Raw genomic sequence first — 22770 nt, 5'->3', positions numbered from 1 at the left:
AAGAACTTACAAAACTAAACTTATTTATGTCTTGTTTTCACCTCCCACTTAACCACCTTTACATATATAATGTCTTAATAGGGCACGTTTGCTACATGGTGCACTTAATTCAGCAGTTTCAAGAGATTTTCAGAAATAAAAGTGTGGAACAGGCTAAATTTGTATCAGATGTTATTGGCAAAGAACATAAAATCATGTTTAATGGACAGAGAGATCTATAAACAAAACCGTGTGTACAATCATCCCAAACGACCTTTCGCGAAATGTGCACGCAGCTGAATAAGCTTCACTATCTCACAGAACCTATCTGCCCTTCAGCCTTTTACCCTGTTAAACGAACCAACAATCATTTTAGGCATGTAAAGTAATGGACGTTCATTTATGAGATTGATTTAGGGAGGTTTTAGGTTTGAGTGTTGCCTGACAACTGAAAAATGAGAAGCCAACAAGAAAGCCTCGACAACTACGGTTGAGAAAACAAAACTTATCAAGTGTATTGTGTGCATATAACTCACTTTTCCTGTTGTGCAGATTTTTCTTCTGATTCCTCGGACTCGGATAAGTTCAGTGTTGTCAGCTTGCCGAAAGATTCCTTTGCATCCCCAAAAAAATCTTTCACTTTGTCAAAAGTTGTTTTGAGCTTGTCTTTTGTTGGAAGCTGAAATTGGGTTCAGAACCGTCACAATATTAGAACAATCTGATCAGAACTGAAAATTTTAATTCAACTGTAACTCTGTAGCTACCAGCATAAATAGCTTCTAATTTAGAATAAACAAATTGAAGGGTTGCAGCCCAAGGGCTGAAGCTTGTGATCAGCTGAATGTCTAATGCATTATAATCTCATGACAAAGACAATGGCGTAGGCAAGCATAATGAAAAAGACAAATAATTACCTCAATTACATCCGAGGTAGAAAGTGCTGCTCTCATGTTACCATTTTCCTACACGTATAGCACAGAAAAGACTCAGACACTGAAATAACAGAATTGAGCTTCTGCACACATTTTAATGGTGAGAAAAGGATAACAATCATCTATGAATGAACTTTTATTTAGTGTAGAGGTTATAAGAGGATTACCACAATTTTGTAGCCATATCTAAAATCAGTAGCTGACCGCAACACTCGGTACTGCTTGAATGCTGTCTTCTGTATTTCCTTCTCGTCCTGTTTAAATTAAAAACAAGCAATTATGCAATTGCTAATATGAGGCCGGTTGCGAAAAATGTTTAACCATCATAAAAATCGCATTTGGCTACTAAAAGCAGAATATTTCCTCTAAGTCATGATTAGTCAACAATGAGTATCTTTGCCACAAGGATTCTCAATATAGTTAACATGTCCATACATAAATTTTATAACACAAAACATTAGAAGATTTCGGCAAGTTATACACATTAAAAAATAAAAAATAAAAGAGGCAAATTCACTCTGGTTACATGAACTCAACTTCAGATTGCTCAGTTCAGTTGAGTAATTGTTCATACTGCTGTTCATAAATTTAACAAAAAAGAACAAGTATGTAGAAATCTAGTTATGCTTAATTAAGCAAAAACTCACCCTGTAAATAACTGCAGCAAGATTTCTAGCAAGTGTATCTTTATATATATATTTCCCCAGAAAATTATCTTTTGCTGCAACCATGATTTTAGCCGTGGTTCCGCCTGATATAACACTAAGTGGGTACCATAGGTAAACCTGTCCAAGATTCAACAAGTAAAAACTTGTAATTTTCTCCCGCTAAACAAAAATCTCAAAGAAAGTTATTAACTTTGGAAATTAAAAGCAAAAACGGGGGGAGAGAGAACAAACATTAGCCATTCTCATGAATACAACGAAACGTGGGTTGCCGTCGTCTTCAATCTTGGGCATGGCAGGAGGTGGAGGCTTCTTGGCTTGAAATTGGCGAGCCATCATTCCCCTTTTGCTCTTTGCTTGAACGACCAGTTTGCGGCCCTGCCTTTGCTCTGCCTTCTGGGTCGTCGTCGTCGTCGTGGAGACCAATGAGTGCCTGACCAAACCATCTTCATGGGTTCTCGAACTCGACAGCGGAAGCCGAACGACTGCGTTTAGAGACATACCCGCTTCCATTTTTGCTTCGATTTTGCTCAGTCTTCGTTTCTTCACTGTGTGTGCTTTGTGAGTGAGCGAGAAAGGAGAGCCCTTTGGGAAACTGACCGAAGGATGTGTGCTGTCTTATCCACAAGTTTTTTTTTTTTTTTTCGGCCAGGCAAGTTGCTTTTTGTGTGTTTTTTTTTGTGATAGTCCACGGAGTGTATTGCCAGCCATACACGTGGCAGCCCACAATGAAGTTGCTGATGGCGATGTATTGTTGGCCGTCGATTTTGCCACTACGGTCATTTTGTGTGCAAGATGTTCGACCAAATGACTGACAGAGTCCCAATTGCCCCAAAAGCTACTTTGTGGTTCTTTTTGATATTGTTTCCTCAATACGGCTGTGACATTTTGGGGCCAAGGGGAGCTTTTGAAGTGGAGTTTTAGAGTTTTTCAGGCTCTCTATGCACTTTGATTCTTAAGATATAAGAATGTAGTCCACTAGATATTGTTTACTCAAACACGAATCATGCTAAATTATCAAACATAGTTAACAGATTATGTTGTCCGATTAAGATTGATCAGATTCACAAACGTTATTCCTTTTTTGTCAGACTAAGTTTTATGAAGTCGCAGATTATTTCCAGCAAGAAGTTGCAATGATGGGCTTTGACTTCCACCCAAGAACCAAGCAACCCTTGTCTTCTACAACTGTGTAACCCTCACAAGCATTAATTTCTAGCCATTTCATGGCCTGTGCTATCATTTTCAGAGGTGCCAGTTGGAACCCGGCACGTCTCATCCTCCGGCGCCATTGCTCAACCCTTTCATGCCTCTCCACCCTGGCAGGTCCCTCACAACTCACAATGTTCTTAATCTCCTCCCCAAAATAAAACTGCTCCATTTTAGCTCTCCTTGTATCATACTTGGGCAGCATTGCATCCAGGGAGTCAAATATGGCAGAGTAATTATGCAATGCCTCCATGAATCTCCCTAGAAAGAAAGGCCCATTGTGGCTTGTGTCCTGCTCAACCAAAACCATAAGCTTTGGTGATAGCTGATGAAGTGTTTGTAAAACTGAGTTCAATGCACCTCTGCTCTCTTTCACCAGACAATGCAACTGAAGTATGCCGTTGATGACCAAAACCTCCCCATCAACCAAATTGAAGTCTTGAGGCTTTAGATTCTCCAAGCTGCTCTCCACTGCTGAAAATTCAAAATTCAGTTTCGTGCTTTGTGCATGCAGCTTGAGATCATTGCCAATTGCTTGAAGGCGTTCGGCAGAGTTGCCAACACCGGTGATTTGAAGGCGATGTAAGGGTTGTCCTCCACGGTTGGCTAGACTGTCTATTAAGTTGCGCCATTGGTATCCATGTGAGAGGCCTAGGGTCATGCCCAAGTCTATGACATGAACAGAGCTTTCTCCCTCAAAGGCTTCCAATATTGATGCATTTGCTATAAAGTGACCGAATTGGATTTGTGGGCAAATCTCATAAACAAGGTGCAAAGCCTCATCCTTTTCTGCCGAAAAAGCAGTTGACTTGGTTATGGGTCCTATAACTCCCACTGCCCCAAGCGGTTGAACCAGCGCAAGGCGGTCAGAGAGACCTTGGACAAAGCAGGATGCTACTCGCTGAAATGATGTCCCAAAGACCTTTGCATTAGCTCTGAGCTCATAAAGTAATGTTGAAGCATGAGCTTTGTCACGACAAGCCACAGCCTCAGCACAAGCAATGAGTTGCTGGACTAGTTTCGTCCCATCTTCCCTTCCTCCTTCCCCGGATTCGCCTTCCTTGCCTCTCATCAGGTTTGCAGTGGCTTCTTCCATGGCCTCTACTGCCAAGTATCTCCGAGTGTATGCCAATATGTGATCCCGGAAATGGATTCTTGGCAAGCTATCTAATCCCCTAGCACACATGCCGCCACTGCCGCTGTAAAGACTATAATAGTTAGTACCTGCATTATTGAATTCATAGCTGGCACTATGTTGCTGCTTTATCCTCTTATGACTTCTTGTTTCATCTATGAATGGGATCACCCAGGCAGCAGGATTTTCCTCCAAAGTGGAAAGAGAAGAAGGGTCGGGAAGGCATGCCATGGATGACAGATTGAGATCAAGACCAATCACCTCATCAGATGTGTTGTCCCCATAGAATTCAGCTTGAGCATAGAGACCAGATGCCATTAATCTACCTTTCTAATGTATGAGAAGATTTTGCAACTAAGTTAAATGACCATCTCCTCCGCTGGGGATTTATATATGTCTGTGATGTGTAGGTTGAAGCTTCCTTGTTGCGTCGATGGCGATTACTATGTTGCGAAGTATTCCAAATGAGCAAAATGTGAGGACTTAGAAAAAAATAATTGTCTTACTTCCAGCAGGCATAGGGCAATGCACACATAGAGCAATCACTGACCAGGGAGCTTCCATTATTGCCATCACTTTCAAGGAATCCCTAAGATTTGGGAGCTTTATATCTTGTCTATGTCCACAGCTTTGGTACTTTATCCGTATGTGACTGTAATTTTCCCAGATACAGAATTCTCCAATGCTACTCGCGGTTGTAACTTTTATTCTATTACCTTCGTTTTACCAGGTCCTGATGTGGTTTAAAATAATACATATGGCCTTGGGATATAGCTAGGATAAGCTTATCCTGCACACATACATGACAAAACAAGAAGTATCTGCACCTAAATTGTTTGTCTTTAGGCTCCCTTGATTCCGTTCGGAACCTGATATCCAATTCATCTAGTAATTAAAACCACTAATAGATTTGTTGTTGCCGGCCAGCCTACCTGCTGCTGCTATGGAAGATTAGTTTAAATTTATCAAAGGGTATATATGCAGAAGAGCAAGAGGCATGCACATAGTGAACAAAGCAACCTGTATAGGATATACCATTGGACATATATATATTATATACTAAAACCCAATCCAACTGGCCACTGTTACTAAGCACAAATTTTTTTATATAATAATAAATATATAGAAAGAACTATTTTTTTTTTTTCTAGATTGTAGACTTATTATTGTGGTAGGAATTAATTAAACTCCAGTTATTTGTGCCCAATGAACTAGGAGTGTAAGAATTTTACAGGTACTGATCATGGAACACTTTCTATCTTTTTCATTTTGATTCATTAGAACTGAGGTATTGTACCATCCATGGGTTTAGCTTACAGAGTTTTCCTAGAGTTAAAGAAAGCCTCTGCATTACAAGGTTCTGATTTCATATGTACACTTTTGTTGTTGTTGTTTTCTTAGTTTTTTTTTTCTAATTCTGGGTCCTTCACTGGTCTCTCTCCCCACAATCCTCTTCTCTCGCTTGGCCTCTCCGATATCACTCTTTTCTCCATCACTTCATTTCCTTCTGTTGTTAAATTTTCTGCTTTTAGTGAATTTGAGGGGTGTAAATGGAGGTGGAGGGAATTGGGTTTGGTTGTGCGACTGAAATTATGCATCTTTGTGTGTTATTTCAGTCCAAGTTTGTACCTTTGTATATATGTGTGTGTGTTCTGTTTTCATAAATGGGAAGGCAGCTGTGATTGGGTTCCTATTGTTGTTAGATTTTGAACTCTTGACTGGTAAAGGGGAACTGGCTTGTTGAACTAGTGTTGCAAAACGTACTTATGGTCACGCATTTGAACTGATGTTATCCCTTTAGATGGATATTTGAAGGAGTGTTTATTTCATCGTATTTAAAGGTCACTACTTTAACCTAGCATAAGAGCTAGCTTAAAAACTAATCTTAACTTTGGTTGGAATGACTTCTAAAACCTGACAATGATGTACACTTAAGCAATAGCAACTAAACACCTTTCTGTTGGTTTGTGGACTTTAAAGATTTTATCCTACGTTAATTTTTTAGTTCACTCAAGTGGTATACGTATACTTCAATTCTTCCCAATTCTAATATTTAGTTGCTGCAAATTTCAGTTCATATTAAGAAACTTGGCTTTTTTTGGGGAAAGATGAGTGAAATCTGCTGCAAATTCTACCCATCTGTACATTTGAGAAAGATGAGTGAAATGTGGTTGCTAAATATATAAAGAATTTACAGTAAGGGTTTAAGGTCTATACTCTTTTTGTAGCTGCAGAATATAAACTTTTGTTTCCCTTTTTTCTTTAAATAAGGCAATACTCCTCAACTTATTTTCATTGTTATGATCCATAGCACAAACCACCCATATATTTTATTGTCTTATTTTCACTAGAACTTTGCCATTTATCTACACTGACAACTAACATTTTTCCAATTTGTAACAGAGAAGTGAAAACACATGCAGATGAGAAGAAAGAAGAAAAAACCCCTATGCAGCCAAGCCAACAAAAGAAAATACTCTTCATGAAGACATCAAAACAGATGAAAAACCAAGAACTAGTGAAGAGAAAAGTTCCATCACCAATCTGTGTATATCGATATCTTAGTGTATAAAACATGTTATTTATCTATCTATTGCAACAGCTGTAATAGTTTTTAAACACTACTTCGCATACATAACATGTTACTAATTTATCTTTTGTAACTTAAACTTTCACATGTATGTAAATAATATTGTGTTTCCTATATGTTTTTACAAGTTTTTACATATTTTATACAGTTTTAATACCTATAGCATCGTGCGGGCACCTTTGCTAGTTTTTCTCTAGATCATACAATCTTGGAACTAAATAGATAATGCTTGTTCATAACTCTATATTTGCAGGGTGACTATACAAAAATGTGATCGAAGGTTTACATATAATGCACAACTGAATGAACATCACATATTGTGGCAAAAAAAGAATGAACATCACATATCAGGGAATATAATTGATCTTAAATTGTCTCTTGACTAGCCATTAAATGAACAAAAAATTGAATGAATTTGAAGCTGATGCTGTACACCAAAATGCTTTTGTTCTTGTTCCTTTGAAGCTGTTAAAATGTGCTTCAATCCTCAAGCTTCATAATTGTTTTCTTCTTCATTGAACTAATCATATTAATCAATAGGAAAACTCATCGCCTCTGATTGAGATATACTTTTTGACCCATATAGTAATATCATCTGCACAAGCCTTGGCCTGGGGTGTATGGAGGAGCACATCAAGAGTGGCAAACTCATGCACAGTATCTTTGTAATCAAGAAGAGGTGCATCCACATTAGCCTTCCTCAACTCCTCTGAGTAAGCAATGCCCCGGTCGCGCATCCAATCATGCTCCGCCACAACTGTTAGCGTTGGAGGCATGCTCTTCAAGGGTGGCCCTGTCCCAGGCAAGAGGGGGTTGCCTGCAGGATGGTCTAAATCAAACTCTTCCTCTGTTAGAAATAGCTTCCAAGCCAGCATACATGTATCCTTGTCATATAAGTAGGAATTTGCCAACTTAATCTCAGACTTGGTGGGAATGCTTCCAATGAAGAAAGGGTACATGAGGACTTGTGCCACCACTTTCAAAGGGTCTAAGAGGTTCCCTGCCTCCACCGCCTTTCGAGCTATGTAGTCAGCTAGGTTAGCTCCACAGCTCACCCCAAGGAGTACACACCTGTTCTGATAACAAATTCCATGTCAATGCCCATTAATTATTCCAATTCAAACAAACAAATAAACACAAACTTAAAAAGTTTCGAACTTCAGATATGTTAAGAGAGAACAGCAAAACCATGAAATTGATCAATTTCAAATATGGCAACAAGCAACAAGTACCTAGATGGGTCTCCATGAGCAGCCAGCCATGGCTCAACCATCGACGACCCAAAGCTATCGAAGATACGGCTGCGAGCGTTTCGAAGCGTAGCCAAGTTGGCTTGCTTCGCTACCCACTTCAACACCAAAACCCCGTCCTCAAACGGCGCCGGGTAGGGGCTCTCCGGCGCCAGCCTGTACCCGACCGCCACCACGATCACGTCGCACAGCTTCGCCATCCTCCTGCAGAACGCGTCGTTCGACGACGTGTCGTTGCTCCCGCTCACAAACCCACCTCCGTGGAACTGCAAAAATATCGGAAGCTTCCGGTGGCGCTTCCCCATAAGCTGATCGGGAAAGTATCCCCTATACACGGCCCCATCAGAGTCGTCAGAGGAGAGAGGCGATTGAGCGGCGCCACGTTTCGGAGGCTTTGCGGTTTTGAGGGGGACTGGGAGGACAGTGTCGGGTAAGAAGATGCGGAGGGAGAGAGAGGAGAGGGGGTCGACGTGGATGTCTTTGGTGGCGACGCCGTCTTGGAAAGTCGGGTTGGCGGGAACGGCGGGCTCTTCGGGTCGGGAAGTGATCCCGAAATTTGGGTCGGGTTGGATTTGCTTTAGGGTCTGCAATTGGTGTCTCAGATGGTACTTGAAGAACAAGCTGTACAGCTTCAAGCTGAGGCTTGGCATTTTTTTCTTATGCTCAAATTAAGAAATTAAAAACACAAAAGAGAGAATTAAAGACAGAGGTCGATCAACTGGTCAAGAAATAATCTGGTTTTTGGGTATTAAAATGTTTAATTTCAATTTGATTTCAATTCAATATGGCAGACGCAGAGACGTGTTGGAATATTTGGCGGTCAGAGTAGAAGCTTCGAGTTTGAAATTGGGCGCTATCCTTGCAGTTTCGTATCAGGTGCTGCTTTATGTTGTTGTACCTCAGTCATTTTTGTGCTTTGAATTTTTGAGGTACAATCAATAGAAGCGGAGGAGCCGTTAGAACATCTCTGTTGAAACCGTTGTTGTTTTTTCTATTATTTAAAAATATAATTAATCTAATTTACGATAATGTTGATTCGAACTTGTAAGAGCATTTTGACCTGTAACTTTCCAATTGTTAATTCAAATTTTATGTTTTTTATATGGTTGGATTCAGCATGAAAAGCTAAAGAACCCAATGTAGACTAAATGTCAAAATCAGTTACATAAATGTACAGAATTCAATAAAAAGAATGCTCAAAGGTTCAAACAACAAACACAAGTGGCTCCCAGTACATCTTGAGTACATATTGAATGGTATAGTGACTAAGTTATTTGATTTCGTACTTGGATGAATTAGACTATTGAATTTTTATATTTTACAAGGATAATTTGGTGTATTTGTTCAAAAACTTATGTTATGTGAAAGTATTATAAATTGTATTCTTATAGTATGTTTTTATTACGGTACTACCGACGTACTGAATCAATTTGAACTGAATGTTAGGTTAACCGATCCGAAGTATTTGGTTTGGTTAAAGGAAGAGAAAATGGTCTACCGAAGTCTTTAGTTTGGTTCACGAAACCGATCCACGCCCATGCCTACTTCCACCCATTTGCCATGGCAAAGGGAAAGGGGACGCAATGGCTGTTACTATTCAAATGAATAGTGCCAGCTCTTGCAAAAAGCTTGTTGTGTTTCCACTCATTGCCATTGCAAAGATCAAATACTATTCACTTTAATTTTTATTTTTTTTACTTAAATGATTAATTTGGATAAGATTTTCGGTTGCCACATGTCAATATTTATTATAAAATTCACATCTCATATTTCGAATAAGATTTTCGGATAAATAAAAGACAAGCAATACAACTAATTAATAAATGTCAACTCTTCTCAATACAACCTAATGATTTTCATCATTTCACCAATCGGTGTTGCTAGGTCCATCGTCACGGAAAATCCTTCTTCTCATAACATCCCTTTATTCTAGTTTCCAAAATGACTTTGTTTTAAGGGACATATGACTCGTATCCATGGCCATGGTTTCCCGATCCTTCTTCTCCATGTCTTGTTTGTGTGCATACTCCCTTTCTCTTGCAAATGCTTCATCTCTTGTCTTCTCGTCCGCATCTCTTTTCATGTCTCTCTCAATTCTCATTGGGTCGTTTAGAGCAATTTGCTCCAAAATTTTTGCACAATCATTGGTGGAATTACTCCCTCCCTTGGCCTTTGCGGCCTTTTTCCCAATAGACCTTGGCTCCTTTCGGATTGGTGAGTCTTGATTCATTGGGGACTCCAAAAGTGAATTTGATGCCGTTGAATCATGGAGCAGCATCTCATTCAACACAGCGGTTGGACACGTGTGAATAATTTTGAATCTCGAACAATTTTTCACCACCTCCCAACATTTGCCCATATTGTAATGTAATGGGCTAGAAATATTGGGCTGCAGACATCTTTCTTTTTCTTTTGTCTTTCTTTGGGGGTTTCTGAGACTCTGTCTTGCGCCTCTTTTTTTTTGCGTGTGGAACGAAGTTTCCCTTTACCTAATAAATAGGGTCTGAACCTTGGACAAGAAGCAAATGGTTTTAATTGGGATGGCGTGATGATTTATTATTCAAGTCTAAATAAATAAACAAATAAATAATAAAATAATAAAAGGAATTAATGGAGAAAAGCAAGGATGATCCTTGATATCTCGAAGCAAGTTGACGATGCCAATTGGCAAGTGTTTGATTAAGTCATGACCTGCCTGCCAAATATAATTGTCTCCACCAGCATTTACCTAGTCACAATTGCCTTCTAACCTTCAGCACTCATATATTAATTTTTTTTCTTCTTATAATTGTCGTTTGCCTTAATCGTTGATAGCAACTCCATTCTATACATTTGTTCTCTTGTAATCCATTTGACCAAAACAGAAGAAGAGGGGAGGCTTGGGGCAGCTGGGTTAAAAGAAACTATAATTAATTTCAAGCTTTCAGCACGCAGATTATAACTAATTAATATATATCAACATCATGCAAGTTGGGAAACGCTCTACAAAATAACTTTACGAGGATGTGACCAATTCGCTGGCCTATGATTTTTATTAGGTATTTATAATACGGAGTCTAGGCGAGTGAAAAAGAGACCTAAATTTGCAAATTAGTAATTTCATATTCAAATTCTCATAACAATAAATTGACAATTTATGTATGAGAACCTAACTTCGGCAAGAAATATATAAGTGTGTGTGTGAATAGCACATGAGCTGGTTTACATCACAAGGTTGGTGTTTGGTATGAATTATTTGTATATTTATATGGCTGTTCTCGATAAATTTAAATATAAAAATGAACATAAATATAAATTTATATGGTGTTTGGTATAAATATATGTACATAAATTTAACCTTATGAAATTTATGGGTGTTGTCGATATCACTGTTGGAGAAACTAAATAACAGGTCAACCATCAGGTGAAGTGATGAAACGCAGGCCGTTTTCATGCAATGCAACCAATTTTATTCTTTTTGTTTATGGATTATATTGCTTGACTCTAGTACCAACTTGCCCAAAAGTCCACTTTTGCTCCTGTTTTATAAATTATTTTGGAGTTTGGTGGGTACCTTCCAATCCAAACCCATAGTAATTGATTTGGTATGGTCAAATTCAATTTTATTTTGTACAAAAAAAATAGACTTTCATTTTTATCAACCAATTAATAAATAAACTATGGCCGTCTAAAAATCAATACTTGAACTCCTCCTCACTTCCTAACTCGACAAACACAACAAGTATAGTCCTCACGCGGTTGTTTATCCTTCCACGATTATATATATGACCAAAACAACGAAACCCTTACACGATTATATTATTCTAATTAACTACGAAAATTGAAAATTAAAATGATTATCAAACGGATCCTAAATTATCAGAGTACCGCAGGTGTCGAGGCTAAGCAAGAACAAAGAATTAGAGAAAGGTAGACGAAAAATAAGAGTCCACAAGTGTGAAGGCCGTTTAAGCTTTTACACTCAAATTTCATGCTCTTTACGAATAAGTAGATAATGAAGTTTTATATATGGTACCAACTTCGTGGCTCGTTTTTGGCACGACGAGAGGCACTAGTTATAGTGCGAATTGGGACTTTTAAAGTAGGCCAGCTATCAAAATAATCTTTCTTCGTTCTAGATATATATTTTTTTTAAACCGTCAAACATTTCCACGATTACATTACTATCTTTTACAGGCCATATCCAAAATGATTTGTTTGACTTTATAGGCTTTCCCACCCTCTGTGTTCTCTATATAAACTCTGTTTGTTAGCATATAGTGGACTTGCCCTTATCCATCCCCTTCATCATTTGCCAACACTCCATTATTTGTCACATATATTTCTATCTTTCTGTCGGCAGCTTAGCTTGCAACACTAAATCAACCATGCCTACATTAGAAATTGAGGTGCTCTCAACAGAGACCATCAAACCCTCTTCTCCAACTCCACCCCACCTCCGCCGCCACAACCTCTCCTTCATCGACCAACTCAACCCGCCAGTCTTCATGCCCATGGTCCTCTTCTTCCCTAAAGACCCCGACGCCACCGACTCCACATACATACAACAACGCTGCACAAGAATCAAACTAGCCTTATCGGAAACCCTAACCAAGTTCTACCCCTTAGCAGGACGCGTCAGGGAAAACCAATACATCGACTGCAACGACGAGGGTGCCCTCTACGTCGAAGCCAAAGCCAGTGTCACCATCGCCGACGTCATCACAAACCCTAACCCTAACGACTTCAACAAGTTCCTTCCATGCGAACTCGACTCCGCACACGAACTGGGCGTGTGCCTACAGATCACGTCGTTCGTGTGTGGCGGCATGAGCATCGCCATGGGCATGTCCCACAAGGCCGGAGACGCCTTGGCTTATTTCAGTTTTCTCAACAGCCTCGCCGCAGCCACGCGGGGCGAGGTCGACGCCCTGCCCGCACCAGATTTTGTGTCCGACAAGTATTTCCCTCAAATGGACTTGTCCGGGTTTTACCACCCCACGAACGGGATGGTCAAAGACAACATTTCCACGAAACGTTTTGTGTTCGAGGCACCAGCAATTTCGACACTCAGGGTGAAATGCACGGACGCCCAAAACGAACACGCTCGGCGTCCTACCCGTGTGGAGGCCTTATCGGCCTTCATATTGAGCCGATACGCCGCATCCTGCAACAACCCGAAGCAAATCGACAACTCTGACGATGTCCCAAAGAGATACATCGTGTCTCATGCGGTGAACTTGCGGACGAGAATGGATCCACCACTTCCGGAGTATACTTTCGGGAATTTGAGCCGAATGTCACAAGCGAGCCCAGCCGTGCCCGTGGGCCCCAAAGACGGGTCGGTGTCTGACTCAACACTACAAGCCATAGTGGGCCACGTCAGAGAGGGGCTCAAGCAAGTCAACACGGAGTATGTAAAGAAACTGAAAGATGGGCACCAGCACTTGAGTTTATTGAAAGAGCGCATCTCGCAAGTGAAACGCGGGGAGTTGGTGCCGTTTAGCTTCACGAGCCTGTGCAGGTTCCCGATGTACGACGCTGATTTTGGATGGGGGAAGGCTGTTTATATGGGGTCAGCCAGTCTGACGTATAGAAACTTGGTGAGTTTCTTTGACACTCCAAGCGGCGATGGGGTCGAGGCGTGGGTTAATTTGAGGAAGGAAGACATGGAAATATTTGAAGCTGATGAGGAGTTTCTCAAATATGTTTCACCCAACCACAGTTGGAAGAAATCGGGGGTGAAAACTTTGATTTACTAGCTTTGGCATATAATACATCAAATTTGCTACCTACAGTAATTTTCTTTGGTTAATTTTGTGTGTTGTAAGTTTCCAACTGTAAAAAAGTTTATTTCTATTTTTAAATAATGTGGTGTAATGAGTTTGGTTTTCGTGATCAATTAATGTTGTGAAATAAGATGGAGGAATTAAATATTCTAATTGTTTTTTGTGTACCAACTTCTTGTTGTTTTTAAAAATAGATAAAGACATTAGATTGCATTTATAATTCAAGCATAAAGGTCGTTAATTACAATAGCCAGTATAAATATAGATAACTACACATGATTATTACAAATACGGAAGCGCATGAACCACGGAGGGTTAATCCGAATACGAGGACTCTACTAGTTACATCAAGCGTACAAGTGTACCTCCCCACACATAGCCATAAATGGACAAAAGGAACTTGCAAAAGTCAAGCATAGACCTCAACGTACATAACTACAACTGCAAACTACAATCTTTAAACTCTCACAAGTAAAAGTTACAAGTTGAGACTACGAATATGCAACAAACTTAAAAAGAGTTGATGCACTTATTATAAAATTAAAATTAAAATACACAAAGGAAATCAAGAGTTGGAATCCGAGATCTACAAAACAACCCAACAAAGGCAGCTACATCATCCCCAAGCAAATCAAAAGCCCGAACCCTAAATCTGTCACCAAAAAAAAAAGAAAAAAAAAGAGAGAAGGAAGGTGAGGGGATGGGCGTGTAAGAAGGGAGGGGAGGGGAAGGGCTTTGAACCCTAGAGGTACCGTATACCAACTTGTTATTTTTTTCAATTAGAATATGAATATATATATATCACTTGTTTATTTGTCAAACGTGGAATGATTGGCCAACTTGTGTCATATAGATGTTGATATATTTGAGATTCTTTGGACAGATTAGATATATACGTTGACAATTAAACAGTTAATGGCCAACTCAAAGCGGCTAATTTAGGCCACATCCTAGGTTTCATACCACACCAATAAGCTGCAATATTATTCCCCACTCTCTGTCTTCGAGTTATCATTGGAAAGAATCTAGGGTTATATTATTATTACCAGATTAGTTTTCATAACATAGGAAATATAATAACTTTTTATCTATTGTCGAATTTTATCATTTTTCATTTTTTTGCTAACATTTGTCGTTTATTGCTATTTTCTTTTATTTTTTTAAGGAAAAAAACAAAAAAAAATTGAAGGAGTTAGTGGAGTCCTAGAGAGACGACCTTTTCATAAAAGTTTTCAAAGAAAAAAACGGTGTGTTGTCTTGGTCAATGGCTAACAATGGAGCTGAAAATATAGACAACATGTAGCATACACATTATATGTAAGCGACAAATGTAAAGGAAGACACCGTCTAGAGATTAGATAAACACAAAAGAGTAAGGCTGGTTGATTACATTAGTAATTAACTATGCGATGAAGCCTTTGACCAAATATTCTAAAGACCAATACTTTAACTTTGTGTCAGTATATACATTAAATCTATAACGCCTCAACAAGTACATATATATTATGCAATCCTGGTAAACAGCAAAGACTTGACTTCTAAGTTTAATCTTTTTTGGTATATTTTCTACTATCTTTCCTTGCTTTTCGCATGTAGGTATGACTTGTTTGGATTTGGACTTTGGAGTTAGCTTGTCATTGGTTTCGTTACTACTGTCTTACCACTTATGTTTAGGTTTGTCTAGCTAATGTTTTTAACTGTCTTTGACAAATTTGTAATTTTGTATGTACTCAAGCTTGAGGAATTTAGGGTAGTTTAAGTCTACATTCAAGATGATTACAAAAATTGTGATCAACCTTGTCGTGGCTCAAATGGAATCAAGATCCTTGAAAGTAAAAATCGTACATTGCATTGCATGTATTATATTGTGGTCATGTATGACTAGTCAAATATGTATGTCTAGTCATCATTAGTTGTCATGTGTGTAATTCCTCTTAGCTCATCTTTACTAATTAGGATTTGGGTATTTGCTAGAAAGTTGAAGTACATTGAAGAGCTTATGAGGTTACAAAACCAAGATAATTTTTGTATTCATATAATGGGCATCATTAGGAAAGTCAGCATTTGCATCACAATACTTTTTGGAGATGACTAGTCATATAGGCCAAATATTTTCAGTACGGGATTTTTAATCAAGGCATGTGATTTTGCTTATTATAAGTCCAATGATTGGCTGCCAAGTGTCATTTTGACTTGCCAAAAAGGCTAGGACTGGTTTGGACTCATCAACTCTCTCATTTCACATTTTTCATATTTTAGTGAGAGATTGTGCATAAATTAGGTTTTGTTTTTTGGGAGAAGAGTTCATGAGTTCTTGAATTCCTTTCGGAGCTTTCATTGAAATTTCATTTATCAAACTTTTGTTTAGTGATACAAAGTTTTCATCTCTCATCACTTTCATTTTCACCATTTTGAAATACTTGGTTTTGTTTTTGGTTTGTCTGAGAGTGTTCATCACATATAAATGGATTTTCAAGATTTCATTTCGAAAGCTACGTCTTTTTTAGGAAATCTGACCATAGCTTTGCACATTTCTCATCTCTTTCATTTGCACCATTTTGGACAACTTAGTTTTCTCTTTTGTCTGAGAGTGTTCATGGCCTTTGAAATGAGGTTTTCAAATCATTTTTGAAATCTGCTTATGTGTTTGAAATCTACTTCACCCATTGAAAATTTTTGGAAGTAAAACTTTTAGTTTGCATTCTCTACTTGGTGAGGTCTGAGTTTTCATTATGAGATTTTGAAAATTATTCTTTGAAATATGATTTGCTTTTTAAAATCTAAATTTGGGTTCAGTAATGACTAGTCATCTTCTTCAGTCTGCATCTCGGTTCATTATGACTAGTCATCTCCTTTAGTCTAGATCATATTCTTGTTTGATTTCTTAAAGAGGATGAAGAAGCTGATGGACTAGCTTTCATTTCCAAGAAGGACAAGCTACTAGCTCAGCCAAGTTTGGAGAAAAAGGTTGCACATGGGGGTAGTGCTCATTTCCTAAATAGATCTAGGATTGTTTGCGCTTGTGATCACTTTTTATGTAAGAATCTTCTTGACTTAATGGATTGCCTTGTGGGAGTGATGACCCCCAGTTTTTCCCAATGGTGGGTTTCTGGGTGAACATTTCTGGTGTGTTGTTCTTGGTTTTAAGATTAGTCATACTATATTTGTTATTTTTGAAATGCTGATTAATGTTCACACACCTATCATTTTAGTTGTTGCTAGCACAAGGGATGCCTAGATTGACGGATCCTTCTGAATGCCTAGTGATGTGATTAATTGCAAGTGGACAATATTGCTCAAATTAGTATACTAGTAAATAGAGTATTGTTCAAATATGGATCAAGTTAATCTATTAAATATTAGAGTGATTTATATCTAATTATATTTGAATTAAACGATAATAGGATTATGATGACGAAAATGTAATTAAGCAAGTAAATTAAAAATAAGTAAATAATGTAATTAAGCAAGTAAATAGAGTATTGTTCCAATATGGATTAAGTCTTGTAGCTGAGATATTTCCTGTTTATAATTCTGAGTAATAATCATATCGTCAACATAGATTATTAAAGTTGTTACCATCTCTTTATGATATTTCAAGAACAGAGTATGATCTGAGTTACTTTGTCTGAAACCATTGTTCTTCATTGTCATGGTGAACTGCCCAAACCATGCATGTGGTGACTGTTTCAGTCCATACAACGCCTTTCGTAATGTCCATATACACCTCCTTTATGAGTTCTCCATGTAGGAAAGCATTCTTTACATCAACCAGGTGTAGTGGCCAGTCCAAATTAGCTGCGAGGGACATGATTTGCAATTGGATACTTTGATGTCTTGCCAATATCAGGTGAATAACGGTTTGGTGGCTTCCCATGACTATGCTTGAAAGGTAATTGGTATCCAATAGATTTATCTTATAAATTCACAAGTGTAGTATGAGAAGTTACTGTTGGAAAAAATGGCTCACCTAAAGGATATAAAGGTTTTGGCGCTCAAAGGGAGAATTTGAAACTGCCTAAAAGCGACCGGTCGCTGGGAATTTGCGACCGGTCGTTTTTGGGCAGATTCGAAGTCTGGAGCGAAACCAAGGAGCGACCGGTCGTCAGTTCTTTGCGACCGGTCGCAGGAAGCATGAGCGACCGGTCGCGTGACATTTGCGACCGGTCGTTTAGAGCAGATTCAAAGTCTGGAGGGAAAACTTCTGGCGACCGGTCGCCCATTCCTGACGACCGGTCGCTCCAGTGGTGCTGTGACGTTTCCTTACGTGTTTTCAACTGTGTTTTCGATGGCTATCGCTTTCCACATGATTTCAGAGGCTTAGTGGGTCACTTCTGAGTTAAATGAATGTTGACTACCTGCTGGATAAGTTGGGAGAGCACTCATGGCTAGTTGGTTATCTTATTTCAAAGAGATCACTCTCCATTTTCTGGTGTAAGTGGGAGGTGGCTGAGTGGGATATCATTTACCTACTTGATCTGACATTTAGTCTAAGTGGTGACTAAAGGAAGGAACGTGGAGGACAAAGATTGTGTCTTATCTTATGTCCATTGGCTTGTGTAGGAAATGGGGTGAAGTAAGATAACACAAGAGGAGAAAACAAGTTGGATAATTAGGAAGTGGCTGCAGCAGAAGTTAAGTTTTCTAAGTGAGAGTTTCAGAAAAGCTAAGGTGAGAGCAAGAGAGTTCTCTAAGTGTATTGTTGTGTGGATTTCAGCTGCACCAAAATTGATTAAGCTGCATCCTCAACTTGTGATACTCGCAAGTGCACGAGCCGTTCGGTAGTATAGCGTATGTAAGTGCGAGGTCGATCCCACGAGGATTGGTGATTGAATGATTCAATTCATTTTCCCTACACAAAACAGAAATGAAAAAGAAAGGAAATAAATACAACAAGAAAAAAGGAAATAACTCAAGCAAATAAGTTCCCAAGTTCAATTAGATTAACGGATTGATTCTAGCTAATGTATGATTAAGCCATGGTGTGTGGTCATAACCTTGTGTTCCTAATTCCCTAATTTGATCATTTGTTGTCTAACCTAAAATTAAGCATTAGGAACCCATTAAGCATAGAAGAACATTTTAAACAACCAAGTATGTATCTAATCCCTGTTGTCGAATGTCCATACATACTCTTCCTATTCATAGTTCAATTCGAATTAAAGCATGGTGTATACTCTTAATTCAAACCAAGATAGCTAACATGCAAGCCTAAATGGTGATCAATCTTTCAAACTAGCATATTAACTTATAAGCATAATGAATAAGAACAAAAACCATAATTGAAACTTGGAAACTAATTCAACTTGAAAACTTAAGAAAAGAATTTACATAACAAAGAAAAATAAATTACAACTAAGAAAACATTAAGGAAACTAAGAGAACTTTGAGGAAGAAAGGAAGTGTTTGAGAACTTTGAGGAGGGAGAAGAGAGTGTTTAGGAACTTTGAGAATTTGGAAGAGAGTGGTTGAGAACTTGGAGGATGTTTGTGAACTTGGAGAATTTGAGAACTTAGGGAAGGAAGAGAAATGTGTTTGTGAAGTGTTTGAGACATGGAGACTTTTGGAAGAGAAGGGAAGTAGAGAGATGTTTGAGAACTTTGAGGATTTTGGAAGAACATGTGTTTGAAAGCTTTAGAGAATTTGATGAAGGAAATGGGAGAAGTGTTTGGGAAGTGTTTGGAGAAGAGAGTATTTGAAGAATTTAGAAGAAGAGAAAGGAAAAGTGTTTGATATTTAGTACAAAGAAAATTTAATAGAATGATCTTATTACAACAATTGAGAACTACAAAGGGAAACTAAGAGAATTTGAGGGAGAGAAGGGAAGGGAGCTCTAGAGAAGTGTTTGAGAGCTCCCCCTCTTGGGGTGTTATTACAAGCTTAGAGAACTTCCCTATTTATAGGCCTAGGGGAAGTGAAAATCAGAATTCAATAAGACTAATGCATACAACACTTGAATTATAAAATCTGAAATGGTTGATGCACTTGTATTAGAAAATCTGAAATGGGTGATGCACTTGTATTAGAAAATCTTGAATTGGTTGATGCACTTCACCACTAAATCCCACCAGCAGCCCTAGCTCATCTTCATGTCACCATGACCAAGCTTCCAACCAGAAATGATAGCTCATACCTAGCTCACCATGACCAAGCATCCAACCAGCACATGCTGAGGTCAGCATGACCAGCAACTTCAAGGGCTTACAACTTGGGCTTCTCTTAATCAAATTAGGACTTTAAGCACTCTAAATTGAAGTGCAGAATGTCTTCTTTCCAGCCATATGTTATTTGGGCCAATCCAAGGTCGGAGGAAGAAGTTAAGGCCGAAACAAATTGCTAACTCATTTTCCGCGCTGATAAGATCCATCCTGAGCATGGTTCTGTGTTTGCTAGGTAACGGACTCCAGATTTAACCAATGGGGCTGAATTTTGGATATGTTATAGTACACACCAATTGGAGCAACTGTCATGAAGAATGTGGCCTCATCCGAGCTATGTAGGTTGCTGAAACAAAGCTTGCAATATGACCTACGGAACTGGACTGGCAGGGGGCTGTAGCCATAATGAATTTGTCTTTAAGCTCTTCATCAATTCATCCAAATTAGGCCTTAACATGCTTGAATTGCATGAATTATGTTCTCCAAAGCCATCATTGTTACCTAAAGCTCAATTAACTGAAAGATAAACACAAAAAGGATTAAAAGCACAAGTTTAACTCAAAAACATAACCAAATCATAAGCTAGAAGGGTAAGAAATAATATACAATTATGAACCGATCAAATACCCCCAAACCTAGATTTTGCTAGTCCTCGAGCAAAACAACACAAAAAAAAGTTAAAAACAAAACTAGAAGTTAACTAAACCACTTTCGTAGGTAACTCGATTGCATTTAGCATATGCAACAAGCCTTTAAACCTCTAGGCATCCCTAGTAGGAGGAGTTGTGTCTCCTGAGGGTTTAACAGATACGATACCCACAAACGTTTTACTGACTCTGTAAAACAAAGTAATTAGAAAACTTAAAGATTGTTAGTCCTTAAGCAAAACCAAAACCAAAAACAAACACAAAAACACAAAGAACTTAAAACAATTTTTCCGAACATTTTCTGAAGAGAAATGACTCATGCACATGACTTAAACGTTTTAACAATAAAAGCTCAATTTTTAGACATTATTTACAAAGCGGCAAAGTTCTAAACACAATATGCTCAAAGTGTAGTAGTGTGATAGCCAAATGCAACAAATTCCCCAATCTTAGTTTTCACACAATTTCAAAAATCATACAAAGCATAAGTTCAACTTCAAATCTCACCAAAGTTGTCCTCTCACAAATGAATCACTCAGAAGAGGGCTATAATGCACACTCAGTTATAAACATGAGAATAGAGTTAAACCATAAGGGACTTAACTCGCAATAGAAATATGAAGAACTTGCATTAATATGATCTCAAGAAGGATGTCAAACACTTAAAAGTAGAAAAATGAATGCAATTCAACCACATGACATTTAAGATCAATTTAGGTCTTTAACATGGGTTGTAATGGGGCCAAGGGTGTAAGGTGAGTAAGAAATGAAGGATATGGATAATACAAAGTCCAAGGAACTCGCAATGCAAGAGCATAAAATAATTGTTTACAAGACTTCGAATCATCACGATTAGATTTTTTTCTTTTACCTGATCAAAACTCCTTATACCCTTCATTTACATTGATTCACTCCTTTCCTGAACAACCACCAATTTATTTTGAAGGCCTAAAAATGAAATTTCATTCAACCACCACTTAATCACAACTTTTCTCTTTTCTTTCACCAATTGTGTGATTTTTTTTTTTTCTTCGAAATTCCCAAACTTAGTATGAAAAACACATCCCAATTAAAGCTCATGAGTTCCTTAGAAAGGTAAATATTTGTTTTTCAGGCTAAGGCGAGGAAATATAATTGGTAAATGAAAGAAAAGGTTTACATGTAGGCTTAAAATGGTTAACAATGGAAAATCATGCTTAAGCATGCATAAGGTTAGCTTGAAAGGCACAAACGATCCAAAGAGGGCCTTAATATCATTTCTTAAATGTCATGAAATCGAATTGCAAAAGAATGAATGACTTTTAAGTATTCAACCAAATCAATGAATAATGAGATCAAACAACAACTTTGATGACAAGAAAATAAGAGTATGTGTATAACACTCATGAAATGAAGCACAAGGCTCAAAAGCTCACTTTATATGGTTATATAAGTCTAATTTGTGCTTGATACAATTCTTTGGGTCATGCAAATCCTTTAATTGGAAAATTATGAAACAAATGGCAAGTGTAAAGAAGGTTTCAAACATATCATGCTAGAACAATGCCAAATTTTTTTTTTATTTTTTAATAAAGAAAAAAAAACACTAAAATAAAATGAAATCCAATTTTTATTTAAGTCATGCAAACATTTATCACTATCTCATCATAAGTGTTCGGAAAGTGACTCAAAACAAAAACAAAACAAAACAATACTTAAAATAAAAACAAGCAAAAAAATAAATAATTTTTTTTTTTCAATTATTATTTTTTTTAATTTTAAGAAAAACCAAATTTACTTGCTAAACTCCAATACCCCCAAACCTAGAAATGAACATTGTCCTCAATGTTTAAAAATTAGCCACAACCAATGTCATAACAACAAATGAAGGGTATTAAAGCAAATAAAAATCACAAAACATACAAAAATAAAATAAAACAATTACAAAATAAAAATTACAAAACAAACAATCAAATAAAATAAAATAAAATAAATAAATTAAAAAAACACGAAACAGTAAAACACTCAAAACAGTAAGCCCTAACAGATAGTCTTACACAAACTGAAACCCAAACAATTGAAAGCCCAACCCAAAATGAAATTAACCCAACAACGGTAAAACCCGACCCAACATGAAATCTGAAGCCCACACGTTTAAATTTAATTTTTTTCTTAAAAAGATAAAACGTGAATTATGAGCGCAAAGCGGGATTTCTAAAAAGAGGGAATGTGGTCCCTGATGTCGTTTCATGGATAGTCACGGGCAGAAAGCAGGAGCCACGTGTCGACGCATAGAGGCGCCGCAGATCCACAAGCGAAAATTACGGGCTCATGGAAAGGCGCGACAACTTTGCTGAACGCGTCCGTTCAGACAAAGCAAGTCGTGACAAATGTGTTGGAAACGGTTGGAAAGTGAGAAGGTTGTGGGACTCGAGGAACGCTGGATATTCAGAAAACG

General features: G+C 38.0%; 3 protein-coding genes and 1 pseudogene across 5 annotated transcripts; 1 reads left to right on the top strand and 3 right to left on the bottom strand.

Annotated features, from left to right (window-relative positions):
• Nucleotides 1–104: 104 nt before the first annotated feature.
• On the bottom strand, nt 105–2207 carry LOC110772682 (multidrug resistance protein). 3 transcript variants are annotated; one of them, XM_021977133.2, is made up of 6 exons: nt 1811–2205; nt 1559–1696; nt 1079–1165; nt 894–941; nt 516–658; nt 105–327 (listed from the first exon to the last, which is right to left on the bottom strand). In XM_021977133.2, the coding sequence occupies exons 1-6, from the start codon at nt 2087–2089 to the stop codon at nt 315–317; spliced, it is 708 nt and encodes a 235-aa protein (XP_021832825.1). In that variant the 5' UTR covers nt 2090–2205; the 3' UTR covers nt 105–314. The 3 variants fall into 3 exon arrangements, with proteins under 3 accessions (XP_021832825.1, XP_088102879.1, XP_021832827.2); XM_088246753.1 differs by lacking the exon at nt 105–327 and having other exon boundaries at nt 512–658; nt 1811–2206; XM_021977135.2 differs by lacking the exon at nt 105–327 and having other exon boundaries at nt 519–658; nt 894–994; nt 1811–2207.
• Nucleotides 2208–2580: 373 nt separating this feature from the next.
• LOC110772669 (GRAS family protein RAD1 pseudogene) lies at nt 2581–4495 on the bottom strand (annotated as a pseudogene).
• A 2148-nt stretch (nt 4496–6643) lies between these two features.
• LOC110772675 (putative carboxylesterase 11) lies at nt 6644–8498 on the bottom strand. Its single transcript, XM_021977128.2, has 2 exons — nt 7743–8498; nt 6644–7581 (listed from the first exon to the last, which is right to left on the bottom strand). Exons 1-2 carry the CDS (start codon nt 8408–8410, stop codon nt 7044–7046), a joined length of 1206 nt encoding a protein of 401 aa, XP_021832820.2. The 5' UTR covers nt 8411–8498; the 3' UTR covers nt 6644–7043.
• A 3519-nt stretch (nt 8499–12017) lies between these two features.
• LOC110772674 (stemmadenine O-acetyltransferase-like) lies at nt 12018–13675 on the top strand. The gene has a single exon (XM_021977127.2). The coding sequence runs from the start codon at nt 12128–12130 to the stop codon at nt 13499–13501; it is 1374 nt and encodes a 457-aa protein (XP_021832819.1). The 5' UTR covers nt 12018–12127; the 3' UTR covers nt 13502–13675.
• Nucleotides 13676–22770: the final 9095 nt, after the last annotated feature.

Source organism: Prunus avium, chromosome 1, assembly GCF_965620075.1.
Source record: "Prunus avium chromosome 1, drPruAviu1.hap1.1, whole genome shotgun sequence".
NCBI lineage: Eukaryota > Viridiplantae > Streptophyta > Magnoliopsida > Rosales > Rosaceae > Prunus > Prunus avium.
Note: the sequence above shows the minus strand (reverse complement) of the source record. Positions and strands in the feature narration are given on the sequence as shown.

What these genes read in the sequence shown, in the direction of transcription:
- LOC110772682 (XM_021977133.2), bottom strand. Translation starts at nt 2,089, where the DNA reads ATGGAAGCGGGTATGTCTCTAAACGCAGTCGTTCGGCTTCCGCTGTCG. An exon ending in TATTCATGAGAATGGCTAAT is followed by an intron (nt 1,697 to 1,810) that starts GTTTGTTCTCTC and finishes AATCTTGGACAG; the next exon opens with GTTTACCTATGGTACCCACT. An exon ending in CTACCTCGGATGTAATTGAG is followed by an intron (nt 659 to 893) that starts GTAATTATTTGT and finishes ACCCAATTTCAG; the next exon opens with CTTCCAACAAAAGACAAGCT.
- LOC110772675 (XM_021977128.2), bottom strand. Translation starts at nt 8,410, where the DNA reads ATGCCAAGCCTCAGCTTGAAGCTGTACAGCTTGTTCTTCAAGTACCAT. An exon ending in GCTCATGGAGACCCATCTAG is followed by an intron (nt 7,582 to 7,742) that starts GTACTTGTTGCT and finishes TTATCAGAACAG; the next exon opens with GTGTGTACTCCTTGGGGTGA.
- LOC110772674 (XM_021977127.2), top strand. Translation starts at nt 12,128, where the DNA reads ATGCCTACATTAGAAATTGAGGTGCTCTCAACAGAGACCATCAAACCC.